The 23,511-nt window shown below is 42.5% G+C and overlaps 1 protein-coding gene across 1 annotated transcript in view; it reads left to right on the top strand.

Annotated features, from left to right (window-relative positions):
- The window catches only part of LOC147693345 (extracellular calcium-sensing receptor-like), a 112,244-nt gene that overhangs the window by 60,464 nt on the left and 28,269 nt on the right, over nucleotides 1–23,511 (top strand). The window contains exons 3-4 of the mRNA XM_086935944.1: nucleotides 17,486–17,499; nucleotides 22,679–22,802. Coding sequence (XP_086792070.1) covers nucleotides 17,486–17,499; nucleotides 22,679–22,802 — 138 coding nt within the window. The remainder of the gene's footprint in view (nucleotides 1–17,485; nucleotides 17,500–22,678; nucleotides 22,803–23,511) is intronic.

Here is a 23,511-nt window from a genome sequence, read left to right as displayed (position 1 = left end):
TTCTACAACTACGCTCATGGTATATTGTAGAAAAGAATAATATTGCCGGAAACTGGGAAATAGAGTCTAAACTCCAAAACCCCACACCCCTTGAAAAAGGAAGTCGGGATATGGTACAGGAGCCTACTAGATAGAGAAGATATCGAACTCCCCCCACCTTTTCAGATTTGGAGAACATCAACATTAGAAAATGAAGCTGTGGAGTTTTATCTCCTATCTACTATAAACCTCTACAAGTTCGTAAAATCAGCTTCTTTGAAGAAAAAACACTTCTTTACTATCAATAGGATATATTATACCCCCTATAGAATTGCTAAGTTTGTCAGTAACCCAATCCCTAGGTGCCCTAAATGTGGTATGCTTAAGGCAGATGATTTGCATATGTTTTATGAATGTTCTCAATTAAAAAGATACTGGCAGAATGTGGAATTGGCATTAACGGGTATATTTGATTGCACGGTTAACTCAGATCCAGCATTGGTTATTTTTGGTTTAAACTCTTTATTGGAAAACTGCCTATCTAGAGCACAGACTGGCCTCTTTTTAAATCTGATTCTGTTGGCACGAAGGGAATTATGCATCCTATGGAAAGATCAAGCTGCCACTGAATATGAGAAATGGCTAAGGCTTGACTGTACAGAAGGCAAGATCTGGGCGCCCTTGGTGTGCTGGGGGAAGGCACTGAGGTTGATATAAGAATGTCCAAGGATTACACCAAGCCTCGTACAAAGAAGCAGGCCTGGCAGCCCATAGTGAATGCAGGAACATGGACCAGGGTGCCCAGGATCAAATGGGTCTAAGATGTTACGATTGCAGACGCTTACCGTGGTACGAGGACAATAAAAAATAAATTTAAAAAAAACAGAAGTGGCGATCTTTTAAATTCACGTTTACGCTGGAAAACTGTAGCTAACATGAGTTTGCTGCAGCCTGTAAATATGGCGATAAAAAAAAGATGCCGTAAAGTCAAAAAATGTATGCTACGACAGCATTAAGTTCTTGTAATTATGCCCACAAATTTTTTTATTCTTGAAACTGAAGCCAGTTCACACACAGGTCTCATTGAAGATCCAAGGTCATTCTTTCCTATGTTCGCTGGTTGTAATGTAGAAATCCCACGCTGATGTTGAGGCCTTATTGAGTTCTTTAACCCACTCATCGGCAATGTGAAAGTAAGACTCTCCACTTCAAATTTTGTTCAAAAGAGTTTATTAAGAAGTAGAGAATACACGACCCATTCATCAGCAATGACCATGACCTACTAAATGCTCAACTCCCAGGCATTCAAACATACACATTCTAATGCACATAGCAACCTCAAGCTGCTGCAGGGCTGGGTGATGATGCCATCACATGATGAATACCTAGGATAACCACACACCTTCTACAAGAAATGTTGTCCACCTAACTGCTGCTGATACCACCTTCTACAAGAAATTGCAACACTAAACTCTACCGAAGGCACTGCCAATCACCCTGGACTACATGGATACCTCATTTTCTCATCAACCCTGTGTTCCTGACCAGAGACACAGCATTGCTACCCCCCTCCCCCATCATCCTGTCATTCAGCCGAGTGCTGCAGAGCAGGGACCCTGCTTTAATGACTGGCCTCACACATCTAATGGTCCTAATGGGTCTGATACAGGCACTAGCAGCTCTGCTTGTCTCATTCAAAGTGAGGGGAACCCTTGTTCTTCGTGCACTATGATTTCCCCCCATTGAAAATATTTTACTCTGTGACGTGGTACCTTGCAAGAGACCCCAATCTCTTCCATGATGTTTCTTTACTCCATAGCAAATTCACCAAAACAAACAGTAAGTTTTATAAATAACAGTGGCACCACAAGGATTCTGTCAACAGGTTCCCTTTGGCACTCATGGTCTGTGTGGGGCCTGTACTGTGGGTCATGTGGCAGGACCTCTTTGGCACTGATATTGTGTGCGTGGCCTGTTCTGTGGGCCTTGTTGCAGGATCCCTTTAGCACTGATGTGTGTGCGGTCTGTTCTATGATCCCTGTGGCAGGACCCCTTTAGGACTGATATTGTGTGATTGGCTTGTTCTGTGGGCCGTGTGGCAAGATGCCTTTAGCATTGATATTGTGTGTGCGGCCTGTACTGTGGGCAGTGCGGCAGGATCCCTTTAGCACTGATGTTGTCCGTGTGGCCTGTTCTGTGGCCATGTGGCAGGCCTCTTTAGCACTGATATTGTGTGTGCAGCATGTACTGTGGGCTGTGTGACAGGATCCCTTTAGCACTGATGTTGTGTGTGCAGCCGGTAGTGTGGGCAGTGTGGCAGGATCCTTTTACGACTGATATTGTGTGTGCAGCCTGTTCCGTGGGCCCTGTGGCGGGCTCCCTTTAGCACTGATATTGTGTATGTGGCCTGTTCTGGGGGCTTTGTGGCAGGACCCCTTTAGCACTGACATTGTGTGTGAGGCCTGTACTGTGGGCAGTGTGGTGGATCCCTTTAGCACTGATGTTCTGTGTGCGGTCTGTTCTGTGGGCCCTGTGGCGGTCCCCCTTTAGCACTGACATTGTGTGTGAGGCCTGTAATGTGGGCAGTGTGGTGGATCCCTTTAGCACTGATGTTCTGTGTGCGGTCTGTTCTGTGGGCCCTGTGGCAGGCCCCCTTTAGCACTGACATTGTGTGTGAGGCCTGTACTGTGGTCAGTGTGGTGGATCCCTTTAGCACTGATGTTCTGTGTGCGGTCTGTTCTGTGGGCCCTGTGGCAGGCCCCCTTTAGCACTGACATTGTGTGTGAGGCCTGTACTGTGGGCAGTGTGGTGGATCCCTTTAGCACTGATGTTCTGTGTGTGGTCTGTTCTGTGGGCCCTGTGGGAGGCTCCCTTTAGCACTGACATTGTGTGTAAGGCCTGTACTGTGGTCATTATGGCAGGATCCCTTTAGGACTGACATTGTGAGTGTGGCCTGTTATGTGGGCCCTGTGGCAGGCTCCTTTAGCATTGATATTGTGTGTGTGGTCTGAACTGTGGGCCATGTGGCAGGCTCCCTTTAGCACTCATCTTGTGTATATGGCCTGTTCTGTGGGCCCTGTGGCAGGCTCACTTTGGCACTTATGTTGTGTGTGCAACCTGTTGTGTGGCCCCAGTGGCAAGCTCCCTTTAGGATGTTGCGGGGATTCTGCTCATACACAAAACCGTGCTCAGAGACCCAGGACCTCAGTGAATTGTGGTAGACCAAAAAACTCCTATAGCAAAGGTACCAATGATTAGACAACCCAGAACATGCAACTTAAAATACACTCAGGAATGGTGGGAATCAAGAACACTCTTTCGTTTTATTCTCATACCAGTCCACAACATGGGTAAAAAGAGACAAGAAAAAGTTTAAAATGTTTATTTTAATGACGTGCTCAAAGATGCAGTATATTTGCTAATATAAGCAGGCATATGATTAAAAATAATACAATCAGCATTGTTACAATTCCATAAAACACAAAGGGAGAAATCATATTATAATGATAGTGGAATCAGGTCCTATAGTGCCTTGTATGCCACCCTCTCTAGCTAGGAACTAGGTTTTATATAATAATAGAAGTTCTCTTAGGCTTGAATGGGGAATCCAACAGGGTATAGGCACAATACGTTGCAACCACTCCCAAAAGGAAGTCATTGTTCTCAGCAGTAAACATTTCAGCCATCCAATTAAGTAATGGGAAGGAACATACTTGTTCTTCGATAGTATGAGCTTCTAGCACCATCCGTGGACAGCTCGGGTATACTTCCATATAACTGTATGCCAGGAAGTCATGTGCCGCCGCACATATATTCCAATTACCTAGACCTAATGTGCCACTGCACAGGCTATAATCCTGATGCCAGAACATTCCAACTCATGAGTAACTAAGGTACTCATCAGCTGATCAGAATCCAGGTTAGGAGACTCCGTATTGCAGAGACAGAAATTCAGAGTCCATTCGAAACAGCAATCCAGGCAATGGAAAACAGGCTGCACAGATGTAAAATATGAAAACTGGAAAGATAATCCATACGCCACACTCAAGGTAGCTAAAGGTAGCGTTCCATAGTATTCAAGCATCCGGTTACGAAGTTGAAGCAGCTTGGGCAGGTCTTCGTGAGTCACAGGCTGTAATGCCATTTTGGAGCAAGCAAATTAACAGTAATACACCGGCAGCCAAGGCGAGAATTAACGGCAAATCGCTGAAGAGGCTGCAAGAAATGGAATGAGAAGATGCCGGAATGACACCAAATATAGTTTGGAATGAGGTCACAAGGCCAGAACATACTACTTTAAAGAAGTATAAGTACATCTTAGTTGCAGTGGATTCACGCACATGCTTTATTTGGGTCTGGCTACAAAGGAGTGTTGATGCCTGAACTGCCATCAGGGATTTGCGTGTCTTTGTGGGAATTTTTTAATGTGGCACCTATCATTCGGACCAGTGTCCAGCGTTTGCCTCTAAGGCGTACAAGGATGCCATGGATTAATTGGGGGTCCAATTCAATTTTTCGTCTCCATACAGGCCCGAGGGTAATTCAGTTGTGGAGCAGACAAACCGTGACTTAAAGCAATCCTTAACAGCTAGGGTTTTCGGAACTGGTTGGCCCATCTCTATTGCTTTCAACGTGCACTTAATAATCTCCCTAGAAGGTCTCTGGGTGGGCGAACCCCATACGAAATGCTCTTTCACATCAAAATGTTTGTCCGGACCTTGAGGGTCAAGACATGGCGGCGTCAGCCGCACCCTTTGACGTAGATGATCATTCTGCTGTATTACAGAATCTAAAAAGACCAGAGAGAGTCTTGCAAAGGAACATTTGGCCTCCACATCTGATGCTGCTCTTCAGATTCCGGTAGTTGGCTGGCTACCCGAGTCGGTGACCTGGTCTGTGAGACGGTGGAGAACAGGAAGGCGTTTGCTCCCTCATATCATGCACCAGTTCCTGTGCTTGGCGTGCAGGGTACGAGAATAGTCATTTTACCTCCACTTCCTGCTCGCAAGGAAAACAGGTACATCTCCATTGACAATGTCAAATTACAGCGAGTGGCCGATTCTTCTTAGTATGACTCCAGCAGTATCTTGTCCTGCTATGCTGAGAAATTCTGTTTTGGCTCCAGCAAGTACCAACAGGCCTGACGTTGCCATCAAGATGCCTACAGTTACTAATCCTTTATTGAATCCACCAGCTGGTGATCCACTTGATGATACTGAGTATACCTATCCCACAGTTGTGTTGTTGCCTGATGTGCAAACAAGTGCTGTCAATCAGTCACATTTTTCATTTGACACTGACTCTACAACATCTAAGTCCCCTTCAAAAGTTTCTATTTTTGCTGTTTGGTTTAAAATTCATTTTTTGATACCCCCTTGGACTTACATTTGGCTGGTGCTTTTTTTATTCATGTCAGTTGGATTTGTAGTTACGTTTTTTCATCTAGTGAATGGACATTATGTTATAGAAAGAACTTCAATTAGACTAATTGATGTAACTTTAGCACCCCACTCCTCATCACACAGAATAAAAAGGGACCAGACGTATGTGAACATCACGGCTTGGCCTGTTTTAGATGGGATTGTTTGGATGCTATTAAATTTCAAATCCATGGCCCTACAGAGGTTTTAAATGTCCCCAATGTACTTCGTGTTTCAATGGGGGATGTTGTAAGACAAAACATATGCTCCGATAATTGGAATGTCCAGGCCATAGAGGCATTTTATTCTGATTTGAAATATTATGCTGCTTTTGTTGCTGAAGTTTTATATTTGGACTCGGCTAACTATGCAGACTTGTTTTGCTACTAACACTATGGTAATCATTTCTTGCATAAGGCAAACTCATTCAGAAATGTAGGTATTTATATGCAAAGGGAACATTGTCCAGCGCCACATGAAGGAAGCTCTAAAACTCTTTTGAAAAAGTTTACTGATTTTACTGATTTTAATCAATCAAATCCTTACGCATTTTATTTTAAGATGACTGCTAAGTCCTCTTCGAAAGTTAGACTCACCCACGCCAAATTATTTTATTCAAAGCCCTTTATCGATCAATTAGCTGTAGGGGGCTATGAGCTGTGGAAAGATACTATTGATCTTAAATCTGTTTGGGGCTCTAAAAGTTGGCAAGTACAGGGCACTGAAGCTTTGCATCGTGCATGCCTCGTCCCGAAACATATGTTGTTTTTGAACTCGCCAATTTCACAAACCACTTGCTTTGGAATGGCTATGTCTAAAATATGAAATGCTCCTTCTCCTCCTGATCTGGGAGAATACCCCACATGATGAGTATATGCTGTTTACAAACTGTCTCAAATTGAAGCTGCTACTAGATTACGGGCTATCGATCAAGCCAATTCAGAAAAAGTGCTTGCAGTTGTTGACAATAGCATTAATACCCTTTCTTTTCGAATTTATACATTGGATAATATTGTTTCATCTGTTGCTGATATTGTTCAAGATTAACTATCTGTTTTGTACCATGGTCAAAATCAATTATGTTCAATTATGCAATTTGCTTGGACTTTGCAAGCTTTAAAGGCTGGTAAAGTGCCATAGGAGAATATGAACACATCTTCTCTATTTGTATCGTGTAATTTGACTGATAAACAGCAATTTATGTCAATGAAGGATGCTGCATATTCCCTTTTGCATATTGGAAAGTTGGAACCATTACCTTTTTTCTGTTGCCGAAAGTAATTCAGCTGTATGACTGATTCATGGGTTGAAAACGCTTCCTTTTACCCTGTTCAAATTCAGTTTGTGCCTGAAACATTATGCCATAGGCAGATATGAACCATTGGATAGTGCAAATCTCCATAAAGTATGGTCTCTGGCATTTATGTATAGATGCCTGAGGGAGGGTAGAGAGGTTTACTTAAAAGGAGAAGAATGCACTTCTTACACTGACCATTCACTGGTTTACAAGAACATACAATTGCACGCCTCGTGCAATTCGAACGCCCCTAATTTAGCATGCATTTTAAAGGGAAATCTGATCCCGGCTTTAACTCCAACTTTCACGTTACTGGCTAACGGTAGCTATTTGCTTTTGAATAATTGAGATTACTGTGGTAGGCTGGCAGGAATTCCATATATTGTGACCATCTCCCAACGTGTAGTCTGTTGTGTGAATGTGCTGTTCCCGCCTCCACATGGGAAGCTTGATGTGTCCAACTGGGCTTCGATTCCGTCCTTGAAAGTAGAGTTCAACAAGATGAGTAGAATAAGGGCTCTATTGTCTCTGAAAGGAGTTGCCCTAACTGCATTGCACAAAACATTTGTCCTTCACGTGGCTAACACCCGTAACGAGGTGCATGCCCTTTTGAATACTGATCTCCCCTGCATTTTGGTGCTTTGATTCGCACTACATTCAATGCTTCCTCGACCACGGGCTTGGCACACTTTTTTAAAGTAGTATGTTCTGGCCTTTTGACCTCATTCCAAACTGTATTTGGTTTGATACCGGCATCTTCTCATTCCATTTTTTCGAGCCTCTTCAGCGGCTTGCCGTTAATTCTCACCTTGGCGGCCGGTGTATTACTGTTAATTTGCTTGCTCCAAAATGGCTGCACGACCTGTGTCTCACAAAGTCCTGCCCAGGCTGCTTCAACTTCGTAACTGGATGCTTGAATACTACGGAATGCTACCTCTGGCTACCTTGAGTGTGGCGTGTGTATTATCTTTCCGGTTTTCATATTTTACATGTGTGCAGCCTGTCTTCCATTGCCAGGATTGCTGTTTGGAATGGGCTCTGGATTTGTGTCTCTGCAATATGGTGTCTCCTAACCCGGATTCTGATCAGCTGATGAGTTCCTTAGTTACTCATGAGTTGGAATGATCTGGCATCAGGATTATAGCTTGCGCAGCGGCACATGAGTTCCTGGCATACAGTTATATGGAAGTATCTGAGGAGAAAGGACCACTGTGATCTAAATCAACACACCAAAGTGGTTTATTAGATATGCACAACTGTGTCTGGGGCGGGCACGCAGAAGTTGAAAGTTTAATCTGCTGGCAAATGTAACAATGAAGGACATAATCATGCATCTGTTTGTACAATACACTCCACCAGTAACGCTGTTGTAAGAGAGATACACTAGCTGACATGCCGGTGTGTGCCGAGGCCATGCCCTCGTGAGCTGCTGTTATCAAATTCTGCCTGTGGTCCGCGTTGGGAATCAACCTGTCACCAATGTCATTAATTTTCACAAAGGGAACTTTATCAGGACTTAAAAGATAAAAGTTTTTAGAAGGGAAACCTCTAGGGTAATTACCTCCCTTCTCTGTTGCCGCAATAGCTGCCAAGATGTCATCATCAATCTTATTTTTGGAATATGTAACTGCTGCTACTACATATGTCACAACTGTTGTTTGGCTGCTTCATCAGCAAGACTGTTACCCACAGCATGTACCCCCATGCGTCGGTGACCAAGAGTATGAATTACAAACACGAGAGGCAGAGGTTCTTTAAGCTCTACAAATCGAACCCATAACATTTTGTGTTTGATCGTGCTATCTTTGGAATCTCGATATTCATTCCAAAAGAATACATTTTAATTGTAAGACTGAACACAGTAGTAAGAGTCACTCACAATAAGAGTAGTCACACAAGGGTCAGCGTACCCCAGTGCAAGCACCAGAGCGCATAGCTCTGCCAATTGGACGGAACAGTCGCCTAATGTCTGAGTATGCACGACATCGGACTTGAACTCTCCATTCCACCATCGTACCAACCACTATTGCGCAGGCCACCAAATAAGCATGCTTTGACCCCATCACCGGTTGCGCCGATCTGTCAGTGTAGATGATACAATGGAAATCCTCAATGGTTAGAGGCCGGATGAACAAATTCATACTGCAAGAACTCCTGAGTTTGCAAAGAGGAATGAAAGACAAACGTGACATTCAGAGACGTCAAGGACGTGGCCCATTGTATCCAACCTGGATGCAAAGCTTTTGAATTTGGTACACTTGCTTTCATCATTGCCTCCAAGGCAGGATACGGTGTAACAACCAACATGCGTTTCCCCTGCGATAGCGCTCGTTCCTTTAGAATCGCCATCTGCACTGCAGTCAAAACTTTTTCCACAGAAGAAAATTGCATTTCAGCCGAAGTATACAAGTGTAACTTGTAAGCAATAGGGAATGTGTCAACCTCATTAAAAGTCAGGTACGCGAAACCAACCGCCCCAGGCACAATTCTTATTACCAGGTTGGTGTGGTTGTCACAAGTTAGTAAGTATTTCGATTCAAGAAGATCAGACTGCAAAGATTGTACTATCGCAGAATGTTCAGGCAGCCTATAAGACTTGGTGAAAGTAGGTTGTACCAAGGCGTATAGAGGCTTGATACATGGCGATGATCGGAAATATAAGTATGCCCGAAATTCAAAAGACCCAGTAACGATTGTAGCTTTTTCAGAGTTGTAGAAGCGCGCAATTGTGCGAATTTCTCCAGGAAGTGAGGTGCCAAACCTCGACCTTCATTGTTGAGCTCATAGTCCAGGAACAACACTGTATACTCTGCAATGTGAGATTTAGCAAAGGTAAATTTGTAACCGAAGTCTGCAAACATACAAATGATGCTGTCAACGTGACACAGATGTGTCCATAATTTGTCGTCTGTGAGATAAATATCATCCACGTACGAGCACGCATCAGGGTTAAGTCCCTCTAAAAGAGAGACTATGAGAGCAGCAAAGACGCTTGGGCAGGTCCGACAATGAGAGTTCAAGTGCCGGTAATCCACTACCAAACGGTACGAGCCAGCAGGCTTCGTCACAGTAAAAAGAGGATTATTCATCGGAGACACACACGTTTCGATCACACCTTGATATTCCAATTGATCAAGGAGCTTTCGCTTTAAGTCACATCGGATATTGGGGTTGAGGCTGTGGGATAGACCGCAATGGTATCTCATGCCGGGGGAAGAAATGTGTCCCATCCACATTGAGTATGGGACAAAGCCGGTGCAAGCACCTTAGCCCACTCTTCCGCAATATTCTGCACCTTTTCCTTTGGCACAGTGTGGGCGAAACTAGGGAGGATTACCTCCTCCCCTCTCGGAGTGGTCAGAACGAAGGGTGGGGGCCAGTCGGCCTACACCAACAAAATGTCATGGTAGAGGTCATATTTTCCCCAAAAATCCCTTTTATAGTACCATGTATGTTACCCTCAATTAAAAGGACTATATCATAAAGTCTGTCAGGGGGAGCCACTATAGTGTCAGCAGTCTCAACAGCAACAAACGTGTCAGTTGCTGTCGCCTTCAGAAATCAACCCAATCCTTCCCACACCTTGTCAAGTTCCGAAGCTGTGTTCTCACTATCCGTGGCATACCTCTCTGTTAAAGTGGCAACGTTCTTCTTCTGAAACTGAGGTCTTTGACGCTGAAAGTCGTTTTGCTTGCCTTTGCCTTCTATCTTGCGGGGCTGCTCATGGCTTTGTTCGCAACCCGACCTCTGCCGCTGTTTCCCCCACCAGGTGGTGAGACCGATGTATCCTGCAAAGAGCAAGGAAAACGTTGATTATGAACCTGAAAACGATCACGTGACTTAATATTAGTGCGGTCGCGCAAATCACACAGGCGCTCATTCGACATATGTATTGGCGAAGCAGGGCATGACCCTTGTTTTTGTTGGTTTTTCCCCTGTTTCTTATTCTTATTCCAATTCTGCTTTGGAAAATTGGGGTGTTCATCTTTATTAGACACCGCCGCCTGTGTTTGCTTCTTTGCTGGTGCCTTAGCAAAATGCTTAACACCCAGACTATTGTGGCCGATGGTCTTATAAGCCTCTGCAATTATTTTTGGTAACTGCTGGGGTTTATCGGCATCGGGGGCAACACGTAAAGCATTAGACACCTTGAAGTACACCGCATCTCCCTTAACATTAGCAAGGGCGAGATTGGAAACCACCTCAAACACTCCAACGAGTCTCATTCCCAATTCAACTGCCTCCTCCGCACCGCGTTCATCTTGTACACGCTCATTGATGGAGGGGCTGTAATAGGAATCACAAGTGTCCTATAAGGGGTGTAGTTTAGAGGCACGGCTGTGGGAGTATAAATGTGAAATGTACCAGTAACCGTATTGACAGCAGGAAAGGTAACCCATGAGTAGAAGAGTTCAAGTAGGTACGCTGCTTCAGCACTCACCCCAAAAACAACTGCCATAACTTCCAAGGTGACGCCAAACGCCTGCAAATGATTGCAGACGGCCACCTTACTATGCGGTGGGATATCAACGTCAGCCATAAGGACACATTCGAGAAATAGGCACAACAAAAATGAAACGTAGCACAAACAAGAACCTTTTTGAAATATCCAGATTGAATAAACCTATATATAAATCATATAGGTAGGTTAATCTGTCACCACTGTCAACCGGAAACAGTAGTGAGGGTGTCGTGTTCTGTTACAAGCACTACTTGAGAGTCTAAAATATAAGACCACATCGTTAGGTGAGCCATGTTGCGGGGATTCTGCTCATGCACAGAACTGTGCTCAGAGACCCAGGACCTCAGTGCATTGTGAAAAACGCACGTCAGTACCTAGAACCCCTAACCGACTAGCATAAGTGTCTCATTAGCTCTTCATCCTATAGCAAAGGTACTACTGATTAGACAACCCAGAACATGCGACTTAGGATACACTCAGGAATGGTGGGAATCAAGAACACTCTTTAGTTTTATTCTCATACCAGTTCACAACATGGGTAAAAAGCGACACGATAAAGTTTAAAATGTTTACTTTAACGACATGCTCTAAGATTTATTTATTTATTTATTTATTTATTTTGTATACTTGTAGAGCGCAGACCTGTCACCCGGAGGGCATCCTGGCGCTTTGAACTTCGGGATGAATGCACTTCTCACTGCTCAAACAATTTTCGGAAAGATGCAGTATATTTGCTAACATAAGCAGGCATATGATTAAAAATAATACAATCAGCATTGTTACAATTCCATAAAACACAAAGGGAAAAATCATATTATAATGATAGTGGAAACAGGTCCTATAGTGCCTTGTATGCCACCCTCTCTAGCTAGGAACTAGGTTTTATATAATAATAGAAGGTCTCTTAGGCTTTAATGGGGAACTCCATGCCTCCAAGATCAGCAGGAGTGAATCACATCAGGATCTGCAAAAGCTGGAGAGGCAAGATGGCTGCCGTGGGGAAGGCTGTGTAGGCAGCTAGCTCCCTTGCTCCTGGCGTTTTGATGTGAAGGGAGGAGAAGGGAAGAGGGATATTCAGCTACTTCAGTTACTTCTTCTACCTAATCACTACTAGACTCGACTCTGAGATTCTACGCCGAATCTTCTAAAAATCAGCGGGGGCACCTTACCTGTATATCTGCGGTCAGCATGATCCTGGCCAGCCGGACGGAGCATTTACCGCTGTTTGCAGAGGCTGCCCCGGCGTTGTGCGGAGGTCGAGAGGCTGAGAAGCTGAGTGGCTGAAAGGCGTTGTCCACTTCCGCCCACTACCAACGGGACCTGATTCAGTGCTCTCAGCAGCAGAGAGGCGTTTGACTGATCCTCGACTAAGCACTGGAACAAAAGAATTTTAAACCGGCGAAGATTGGTGGAAGACAAGTGTATTACGCTGCATTGTACATAGTCCTAACAAACTGCTACAAACTGCTACAAACTATCACTTGCAACAAACTATCCTCGTGACAGGCGGTGTTCACGAATGCTACTAAATTTTTCTGAGCTCCGACGGCGGTCTCCGCTGTGGCGCGCTACACTCTGTCTCTGCTGGATACAGAGGAGCGTTTTTCCTGGCAGAGGGGGCTCACGAAAGAAAAAGAGGACGCCGCTTCCCCCCTCCATTGCAACACGTAGCAGTAAGAAAAACGACATTGGGTCTAAGCCGAAGGACGTGGAACAAGTGAGCGTGGAGGTCGCGATGGCAGAGGCAGCACCACTGATTTCTGGCAAGACTGCCACAAAACCGGGTAAGAGCTCCAATAAGGGGGTTGCTACTAAATCCAATGTATCACAAACATTGCCAGACTTGTTTGAGAAGCACGCCGCTAAAAAGAAAATTATAGACAATGGCACCGACAATTCAAGCATGGACAATCAAAGCACCGATTTAACAATTGCTCAGCTTTCTTGTCAACCATCTATTAGCAGCGGTATTCAGAATAAAACTAATATTTCTTCTACTGCGATAACGGCTCTGATACCGACTGACTCTTTGAGGAAGGGCATTATGGGAATTGCAGTTCCCGGTTGAGCCATTTCCAATCGGTCATGCTCACTTCCATCATTATCTCTGGTATCAAACGACCTATCTAATGATCTGCGAGCTGAAACAGAAACTATCACGCAGCAATATAATCAGGAACTTCCTGAAAACTTTTATTCTCTCTCAGATCTCTCATCTGATGAAGCAACAGGCGCAAATAAAGAGTGGGCAGACATCAGCTGCGAGAGCTTATCTTCTGCCGGAGAGAGTAGCCTCAGCCCTGACAATACAAATGCAGCTACCATCATTAAAAAGAGGCCGAAGAAGAAAAGATCCTCTCGCGCAGTGAGTAAAGAGACTATTCTCAGGCCACCAAACGATGTGAATTCTCTATCTCCCAATCTAGCAGCTACTGCTTCTGCTGCCGATGTTACTCTCGGTCCTAATCATAATGGCTTACCCGACCCAATTTCGCCATCAGATAATAATGAAGAGATAACATTGAAAACGATATTCGACACTATGATGACTCATCGGGCAGAAAGTAAGGCCGAGAATCAACGTACGCAAATGACATGTGCCAAAGTCAAAAATGCAGTACGCCGTGCAATTAAACTATGTTCAGAGACTGCGGATAGGGTCACTGAAGCAGAGGCCAGGATAGCCGTGCTGGAAGAGGAATGTATGGCTCAACGACAAGAAGCAGGAGACTTTAAAACACAAAAAAATGATTTATCTGATAAGCTAGCCAGCTTGGAAAACCAGGCCCGCAGAAGTAACTTGCGTTTCTTGGGAATCCCTGAAAACAAAGAAGGAGGTGACCCGAGGCGGTTTATTATTAATCTATTAGGTGATGCTTTCCCAGAAATCACCGACTGGGATTGGGCCCGGGAGATACAACGAGCTCACCGATTCCCTTTCACCGCAAGGAAACCGCGACAAGGCCAAGAAAGCTATCCCAGGGCCATCTTGGTTTCATTTAATAATTTTCTTGCTCGTGAAGCCATCTTTGCTAATGCAAGACCAGATAAGAAAGCGGATGGTCTTGGTGTTCAATTTTTCGTGCGACCCGACTACTGCCAAGCTACTGTGGCTCAACGCTGGCATTTGAAGCAACTAATTCCTGACTTCCAGAAGAAGGAAGTAGCAGTATTTCTTCAAGGCCCTGCAAAACTTAAAACTATATTCAAAGGCCAAACAAAATTCTTCATTTCTACAATTAAAGCTAAGGAGTATCTAGACTCTCTTTGATCGATTTTGATGAGCTCAGACGTGCTTTATGAAAATTTCAGAATATATGCTTAGGAACCATACTGAGTAATAATTCTTATCCTAATGTAGGACTCCTATGTATTTAGTTCCTAAACTTTCTTATACTCCTTCTTATTCTTTGTTTGAATCTGTCTGAATTCTGAGTACTCCTCTTCTCTTGTTTTCTTTTTCGTTCTCATTTTCTCTTTTCTTTGGTAAAGATGCTAGGAGCTAGGGACACGACATCCATATGTTTCAGGAACTGATGGTTCCTGTGCCTCCTATAGTGGGGAGGGTGGGGGGAGGGGTTTTGGGGTTCAGGGTGGGGGTGGGTATGGGCAACGGGTGGTGGCGGGGGTGTATGGCTGAGGTGTTCAATACAGGGATGGCTACTAAGGCCGAGGTGTTCAATACAGTGATGGCTATAAGGCATACAAAGTCTAATGTGGGGGAGCAAATGTTTATGATGATGATCAACAATCGTTTTTCTATATTGTTTTCGAAATGTATAAAAGGTTGAAAATATGCACTATCAATATTAATGGTCTTAATGATTTAAAGAAGATAGCTATGTTTCGTACAATGCTACAAACTCTGAATATTGACTTGTTATGTGTTCAGGAAACCCATATCTCATGGGATAAACGCTCTCTCCTGAATAATCTGGGATTAGAGGTTTTGATTACATCTAAGCAAATGGGTATCAAGAGAGGTGTTGCTATCTGTATGCGAAAGGGAGTAGGGAAGTGCGTTAAAACATCTTCCGACAAATGGGGGAGATGGGGGCTTGCGGAATTAAAAATTGGTAGCTGTAGATTTACTTTATGCTGTCTGTATGGCCCAAATTTGGATGATGCTGAATTATTTAACCTCATTAACACAGAGCTATCCACTTGGACACAACCGATAATAATGTGTGGGGACCTCAATATTCATATACCAGCCGATTGGGATATTAAACTAGGAAAGAGATATACGGGCCGTAAGATTCAAGCGTATAAAGCTCTAAGAGATCTGGTATTGTGTAACGGGTTAACCGATGTTTGGAATAAGCTTTATTACAATGACCCTGGTTATACTTTCTTCTCCACCCCCCACCGAAAATTTGTCCGTTTAGATTATTTTTTTGTTTCTTCGGTTTTTCTGGAGCAAATCCGCATTGAAATACTACCACGGGTTATTTCGGACCATAATCCCATCATCGCGGAGATTCAATTCCCTATTGATTGTCAAAGCTTTAATAGATCTTGGTCATTTCAGAGGAGCTTATTATTGGACGAAGAGTACCTCCAGTTCATGGTCACTATTATCAAAGATTATTTTTCTATAAATAATGATTCTGCCTCTCCACAGGTAGTCTGGGATTCTTTTAAATCCGTTGTACGGGGGGAGACTATTAGTTTCGCTAATTATAGAAGGCAAAAAAATCAAAAAGACTTCAAGGATAGGCTAAATAAGGTTAGGCTGGCAGAGCTCGAATTAACCACCGCCTGTAAAAATAATGTCAATATAGAGGATGCACAAATTCGACTAACTAGTGAACGTTCAGGACTCCGTACACATATTGCTGAAGAAGTAGCCGTAAAATTTAAACAATATAGAACAGAACGGTATGAACTTAGTGAACGTACGGGGAAAATCTTAGCACAGCGTTTACGCCAAAAATCCTCTTTTAATGAAATACAATGCATCAAAGATATTAATGGGGTCCTTCAAGGGAATAAGGCAGGGATATTAGACGCATTTCATGGTTTCTACAAGACGTTGTATAACGACTATAACAACGAAGTTGATAAGACTCTTAATCCTATAAACTATCTTCGAAACTCCAATCAACTGTCACTGCGTACAGATGATATCGATCTCTTTGCTAGGCCAATAAGCTGGGAAGAGATTGAAGAGGCTATCTTGAGTCTAGCTGCCGGCAAAGCCATGGGGTCCGATCAGATTCCCCTCGAATTTTATCGGACGTTCAGACATCTGCTGAAGACAGAATTACTAAAAATTTTTAATGCAGCATTTCAAGATAACCCTCCTGATTCCTGGTCGACTGCTATCATAGTTGTTTTTGTAAAAAAGAACAAGGACCCAAAGGAACTTGGTTCGTATCGCCCCATTTCCCTCATTACGGCAGACAGTAAGATATATTCCAAAATTCTTGCCAATAGGTTAAATGATGTCATGGCTGGTCTGGTCTCTCATATTCAACACGGGTTTATCAAACATAGGGATACTACAGATCACGTTAAACGTGTTATTGCACTGTTGGATTGGGCCCAAGCAAAGGAATCCCCAGTCGGAGTGATCCTACTCGATGCTGAAAAAGCGTTTGACAGAGTAGACTGGGGGTTCCTTTGGTCGGTGTTAGAATGGAAGGGTTTTCCATCACAATTTATTAAGGCTGTACAGTCACTTTATTTCAATGCAAAAGGAGTAATAAGACTAGGTACTGATATTTCCAGACCATTTTCTATCACTAGGGGGACCAGACAAGGGTGCCCCTGCTCTCCACTTTTATTTGCACTTTATTTAGAACCTTATTTGAACAGATTAATTGCAGAACCTGGCATTCCCCCAATTCGACTCCACGGAATAGATCACAAAGTCTTAGCATACGCAGACGACGTGGCCATCGTAACCCCTGACTCATCCATTGCTTTACCTAAAATAATCGAAGTTGCTAGCGAATTTGGCAAATTTTCTGGCTATAAATTGAATGTTTCAAAAACCCAAATCATACACTCTAAAACAGGTACACCGACTGATCTCCCAATTAATTCTACCGCTATATACCTTGGGGTAACTTTATCTCCCAAAATAGATGACATCGTTGGATTAAACTTGGACCCTTTACTTTTATCTACCAATAGGACCTTGGAACGGTTAAACAATTTACATTTATCTTTATTCGGACGGACCAATTTCATTAAGATGCTAATTTTCCCAAAATTTCTTTATTTTTTTCGTACTATTCCTTTATTTTTTTCTATGTCTCTTTTCAATAAAATAGATAGGATGTTGTCTAGATTCTTATGGGGGTATCGTCGATCTAGAAGATCTCTTAAGTGGTGTACTCTTCCGCAAGGACGTGCGGGGTTAGGATTTCCGAATTTCAGAATATATTATTGGGCCATTACTCTTAAAACTATTAAAGTTTTATTATTTCACGATCATGCCAACGAAACCTGTAAGGCCCCATCTATTTTTGAAATGCTTATGGGTGATCATGCGCGTCAATCACTACTGATTTTTACGGAGCCGAGCTATTATAAAAAAACGAAATTCAAGATCTTTTTCTCTGCTTTTCTGGCTTGGAGACAGATGAATAAAGTTTTACGGATTATTCCTAAATATAATTTCTACACACCTATATGTTGTAACATTCCAACTTCTGGGATTCCTCAAAGCACCCCTATTTCTCGACTTCGTCTGGGACCGATTCACTCAATAGGGCAAATGTACTTAGATGGGACTTTAATGTCATTCTCCGAACTACAAAACACATTTGGTCTTTCTAGAAATGATTTTTTTAAGTATCTACAAATTCGCAGTTTTTTGGAAAAAAAAAATCTTCTTTATAGTGATGTAATGGAGTCTAATGATGTCTTGGAGAGTGGTAGGAAGGATGCCCGTATTGGCACACTATATCAGTTAATGATTAACAGGCTGCACGATGACCTCGCTCAACAAGCCCAGAAGTGGGAGAGAAAATTGTCTATAGAAGGGATTGATTTGGCAAGGGCATTTGAGATTAGTAATACAGTATTAATTAATAGCTCTCTTAAAAGCCAACACTATATGGCCTCTTTGGATTTGTATTACACACCTGCTAAACTTGCTAAATGGAACGCTACGAAAGGTATCAACTGTAGCCGGTGTGGGATTTTAGCAGCTGACTCATGTCATATGTTTTTTAGTTGTCCTAAACTTACCGTATATAAAAATAAGATAGAACATTTTTTGACTAATTTGCTTGATGTCAATATCAAACTATGCCCTTCTGTCACTATTTTTGGTGTATATTTTCCATCCGAGAGTTTATCTGCTGATCAAGAGCTTTTTTTTTTCATTGGAATGTCTATCTATCGTTTCTGCATAACCTCAAGATGGCTAGACGCTGATCCACCATCATTTGAACAATGGTTAGGCAAGCTGCTAGATACGTACCGAATGGACAATGCAGTCTACAAATTAAAAGGACGAAGAAAAAAGTCATTTGCTAGGAAGTTATGGCTTCCTATCGATAATTGGATTTAATTTAACCATGATTATATCTTCAGGAGATAGTATTTGAGTTATATGTTTTGAATTTTGCTATTGTGTGTCATTGCCTTATTATTGCTGTATTTTGTTACATCCCTGTATTTGTTCTGCCTCAGCCACTGAAAAATAAAAAGAATATTAAAAAAAAAAAACAAAAAGGATCTGCAAAAGCTCTCTCTCTCTGGAAACTGATTTTCTCCAAGTGCTCTAATCATGCATGCAGTGCTATATTAAAGGTGCTGGAATTTCATTCAGCTGCAACTGTGGGCATGTTGTGTCTAAAGCGTGGGCCGAACACCCCAAATAACAACTAACATTGCTATGATAACCTTGGAGGCTTCCGCACTCACTGTACAGACTAAGGTTGGGATGTAAGTCTAGGGATGTGGAAAACAAGCCTTTCTCATGTGAAGTAATTCAAGCATCCTAACTCACTACAACAGTTTTATGCAGTGTTGCGTGCAAAAGCAGCAAAAAGGTAAAATGGCATTTAACTTCTAGTAAACCAATGCTAACATTGGTTGCCCGTAAGTGGTAGGGCGTAGAAGTAGCTTGTAATGCACATATTGTATGTCACAGAAATCACACAATGTCAAGTTAGATCAACATATGATAATGAGAATAGAGTATCATTTAATTATAACAAAGTCACAACAAAGAAATCCAGAACGTCCTAGTTGAGCTGAGTTATGTCCTAGCATAGGTTTATAGCGCTATAGCGCTTACATAGTAATGTGCTGGAGGCATACTAAAAAGTAAGGGTCAAATTAAAAGAATGTGATGAAATGCAGGACAGATTGTAACACTGGAAAAAATAATAGTTCTCAAGTAGAGAAAATGAAACATTGGAAAAAATGAGTTTTGCTGCACTGGAATAATTACAAATTTGAGAAAACATTAACCACACTGACCAGAATGCACTGGGAGGGATATTGATTCCTGTTTCACTTGAACTCCACAGCTGAAGGCTATTGTTGGGTGGAAGTCCTGTTGTAGGTGCTGCCAATGGTGGTTTTTGTTTTTTTGCATGAAATGGTTACTTGGCCAATGGCTGTGCACCAGAGGGAGGTGCCCCTTGTAGTAATATACTGTTTGATGAAGGTACTGGCCTTCAAATGTTATGTGGCAAATGCTTTTGGTGCTCAGTACTAGCTGTGCTCCACCTAACTGCTCATGAAGGGCGAAACAAATATGCCTGGGGCTAAACAAATTAAAGATTGGAATACATTAATTGTTATCAAGGTAAAAAAATTAAGCAGTGAAAGAAATAGTAGTTACCAAGATTTGCTTCACTGAAAGAAGTGCAACGTTGCAAAAGTTGGACCACATTGACCAGAATGCACTTGGGTCACTACTGAGTAACGTTTCACTTGAAACCCACAGATGAAGACTAATGATGAGTGACATTTCTGTTTTGAATGCTGCCAAATTTATTTTCTCTTTCTTTTATGAAATAAAACATTGTTTACACAGTAGCTGGGACAGTTAGAAACTTGCACTGCCTTTATCATCACCCGGAATGTGATCTGGGGGAGAGAGAGACAGGGGATTGCCTCAGAACCTGGAGAATCACTGAGTTCCATTGAAGAGCCAGGGATTGAGGTCCTTTAGGAACTTAGGGAGCGGTGCAGTCTGTTGGAGGTGGAGAAGGGAGGGAGTTCCATGCCTTGCCCGCGAGGAGGGAGAAGGGAGAAGGAGCGCCCTCATGTTCTGCTTTTGTGATCTGAGATACCGTTGTGAGGGAGAGCTGGGCCGAGCGGAGAGAGTCTTGGGGAGAATGGAACTGGAAATGGATGGCCTCCTGCTTTACATCGCAAAGTATCACAAGGCCTGTACTGGCAAGCGCACTCTCAGTCTCTGCTCCTAACCCATGGATTTCAATTCTAGTTCACCTGTGAGTGGTATGGAGCCTTCTCCAATTTATATATGGCATAAAAGCCTGGGGCCTGATTCATAAGGGTAAGCTGACACTTTTAGTGCAAGTTTACAGTGTGGAGTGTGGAGACTCTGCCCCGAGTGAGGAGACTCCACAGTGTTAAATGTACAAATCACAACTTAATATGCCTTTGTGAATGAGGCCCATGGTTATTTATGCAGACTTACAGTTAACTCGCCTGCCCCTTTATGCTTCAGAAGCACCTAGAGACTGTTGAAATATATGTATATATATTTTCATCATAAATTCCAACGTTCATCCAAATGTGAAAAACAAATGGGCATGTATATATATGCAAAAAAACATAAACCTCTGGGTAGTTCTCAAGTTTAGGTGGAAAACAGCTCCTGTATAGAGCACCCTCAACATGAGCAACACTCTAGATCCGCTCATCTCAAATATCTGCTTTTCTATCAAACTTTTTAAGCATAGGATTAACACATGCTGTTGTGAAAGAGTTGTCAAAGTAAACAATTTCTGGAAAAGTAGTAAGTTTATAAAGTGAAGATATTTATTTCCAAACTTTCACTAAAACTAAGAGAGATACACTGTTGAAGAATGTATAATGTATGCATGACTTACTTACAAGCATTTCAAATTGCAGTGTTTTTTGTGACCTTAATTTCAGGAGTATGTGTAAGGTACTTTTACATACAATGAAGGGTAGTACATAGGGCCTAATACTTGGCTAACATATAGAAGTCAAGCCCCTGACCATCAATTCTATATCTGATGAGGTAATAAACAGACATATCTCATTAGGGTCAATGATATCCAAACACTGTTTTTGAACAGCGTTCAACATGTAATAAATGACTGATCTCATTAATGTCTATGGACCCATTACATTTCTTAAGCACTTAGATGTCAGTAAAAAAAAGCAGAATATCTAGTTAATGCAGGTGATTTCACAGATGTGTTTCATGTTCTGGCCATTGAGAAAGGATGTGCCCATTAGTGCTACAGATGTTATGGAACCTGCTTGAAATGTTCTAGTTTGAAAAGCTTTGAGCAAACTATCCTATCAGTTGGAATGATGTGATCAGTGATCCCATCAATGATGACATTTGAGATTTCATCTGTGATGTAATATGTGAGGTCATATGCAGTCCATGGTGGGGGTGTAAGTTATAGTTAGCTGCGTAAATTATAACTGATGCATTTCAGTGGTTTTTATTTGTAAACTTCAGTTTTCATATTATTAGAAGAACTATTTATAATGTCATTTTACACTTGTTTTTTTCAGTGAATTTCTAGGGTTTCTCACATAACTATAACATCACTTTAACCTTTGCTTTTTCCAGTAAAGATCATATTCATACAAATCCCTCACTGAGAAAAGCTTAAGACCATGCACATCACCCAGCCCCCACAGGTGGCCAACCCCCTCCTGCACACGATAAATCAGATTGCTCTGGGTTTTTTTTGTATTTGTGGTCCTTTGGCAGTCCTGCGGTGCTCTTGCAGCACCAGCTGTTCCAATAGCACTATAATTCAAATGCTAATTCCTCAAAAATGGCTGAACGGATGTACACTAAATCACAAATAGAACACTTTCTGTGTAAATATTAAACCTTCTGTCGAAGTTGGTGTAATTTGGATAAGCCATTTTCTGTATCGCTTCCCATAATTTGTGTGCGCATTAACAGGAGAAACTGATGTTTTATGATCCCCTCCACCCATTTTCTCTGCCCCTGCTTCACAAACCAGCAAAAAACCTCCCAGGAAGGAGCTGAGTTGGATGAACTTTGTTTTGGAAAGTTTTGCGAAGATTCATCAAACTTCAGTTAGTAGCAAAACAGCTCTTCCTGTAAAAACTGTGACCTAATGTGTAACTACAGTAGTGGTGACATCCTTCAGGTTCTGTGCTCTGTCCTACAATAGTTTATTTTTGCTCTTTCTGCGGATTCCACACTCTGTCTTCCATTAATGATTTATTTTTGCTCCTCCTTCAGGTTTGGCACTCTGTCTTCAATTAATATTTTCATTGCTCTTCCTGCAGAATCCGCCCTTTGTCTTCCACTAAATTATCTTTTTTCACCTCCCTCAGGTTCCACCCTCCGTCTGCAGTGAGAGTTGTCCTCCCGGGTACAGAAAGGCTGCCAGACAGGGGGAGCCTGTGTGCTGCTTTGACTGTGTTCCTTGTTCACACGGAGAGGTCAGCAATGGCACAGGTATCAACTGATTTTAAGAATTATACACATTTTAATAAGCAGGCTTAGATACATAGGGGAATTTTCACAAAGGTCATTTCTGCCTAAAATTTACATTAAGGGCTAAAATATGCAGTTTTTTAGTGCCAGGAATTCATACTGGCATTCCTGGCAAAAGTAAATGAGTATATACCATAGCCTTATAGTCCGCTGCCAAAGGCTATACTGGTTGTTAAAGGCCCTTAATCCAAGTTACAGGGCTGAGCTGCACCAAACCAAGTTTTCTCTATGCAATTTCCCATAGGGAGATGAGACATGATTACAGACTGAACTGCTGAACGGAATTACACCAAATTTGTCAGAAAGCCAGATCATTGTCCAGGAAAGACTGCTGTGTTGAGTGAGTTCATTCTTGTCCTTTCCTGGTGAGAGCAGAGTCCATGGATATTCTTTTTAATTACTACAAGTATGCAAATGTGCAAAATCACCTGCCAGTAGAACTGCCAACTAGGGGCCGTATTATGGATAAGGCCACTTTCCCAGTGTGCGCCATGGCACACCTTAAAACAGGAGCGCTGGACTCAAACAGGGAAAGTGCATCCTACTTCATTGAATGTGCTGCCCCCAGGGCAGCTGCGAACTTGCGCTGCCCCAGGGCAGTGCGTTCAAGTGAACTACTGGGCAGCTTTTAAGCATTGATCCGTGTTTCATAGTGCAGGTGGCAATCCAC

Source organism: Lissotriton vulgaris, chromosome 8 (assembly GCF_964263255.1).
Source record: "Lissotriton vulgaris chromosome 8, aLisVul1.2, whole genome shotgun sequence".
NCBI classification, from domain to species: Eukaryota; Metazoa; Chordata; class Amphibia; order Caudata; family Salamandridae; genus Lissotriton; species Lissotriton vulgaris.
The sequence above is the reverse complement of the archived record's forward strand: the minus strand, read 5'-3'. Positions and strand labels throughout refer to the sequence as shown.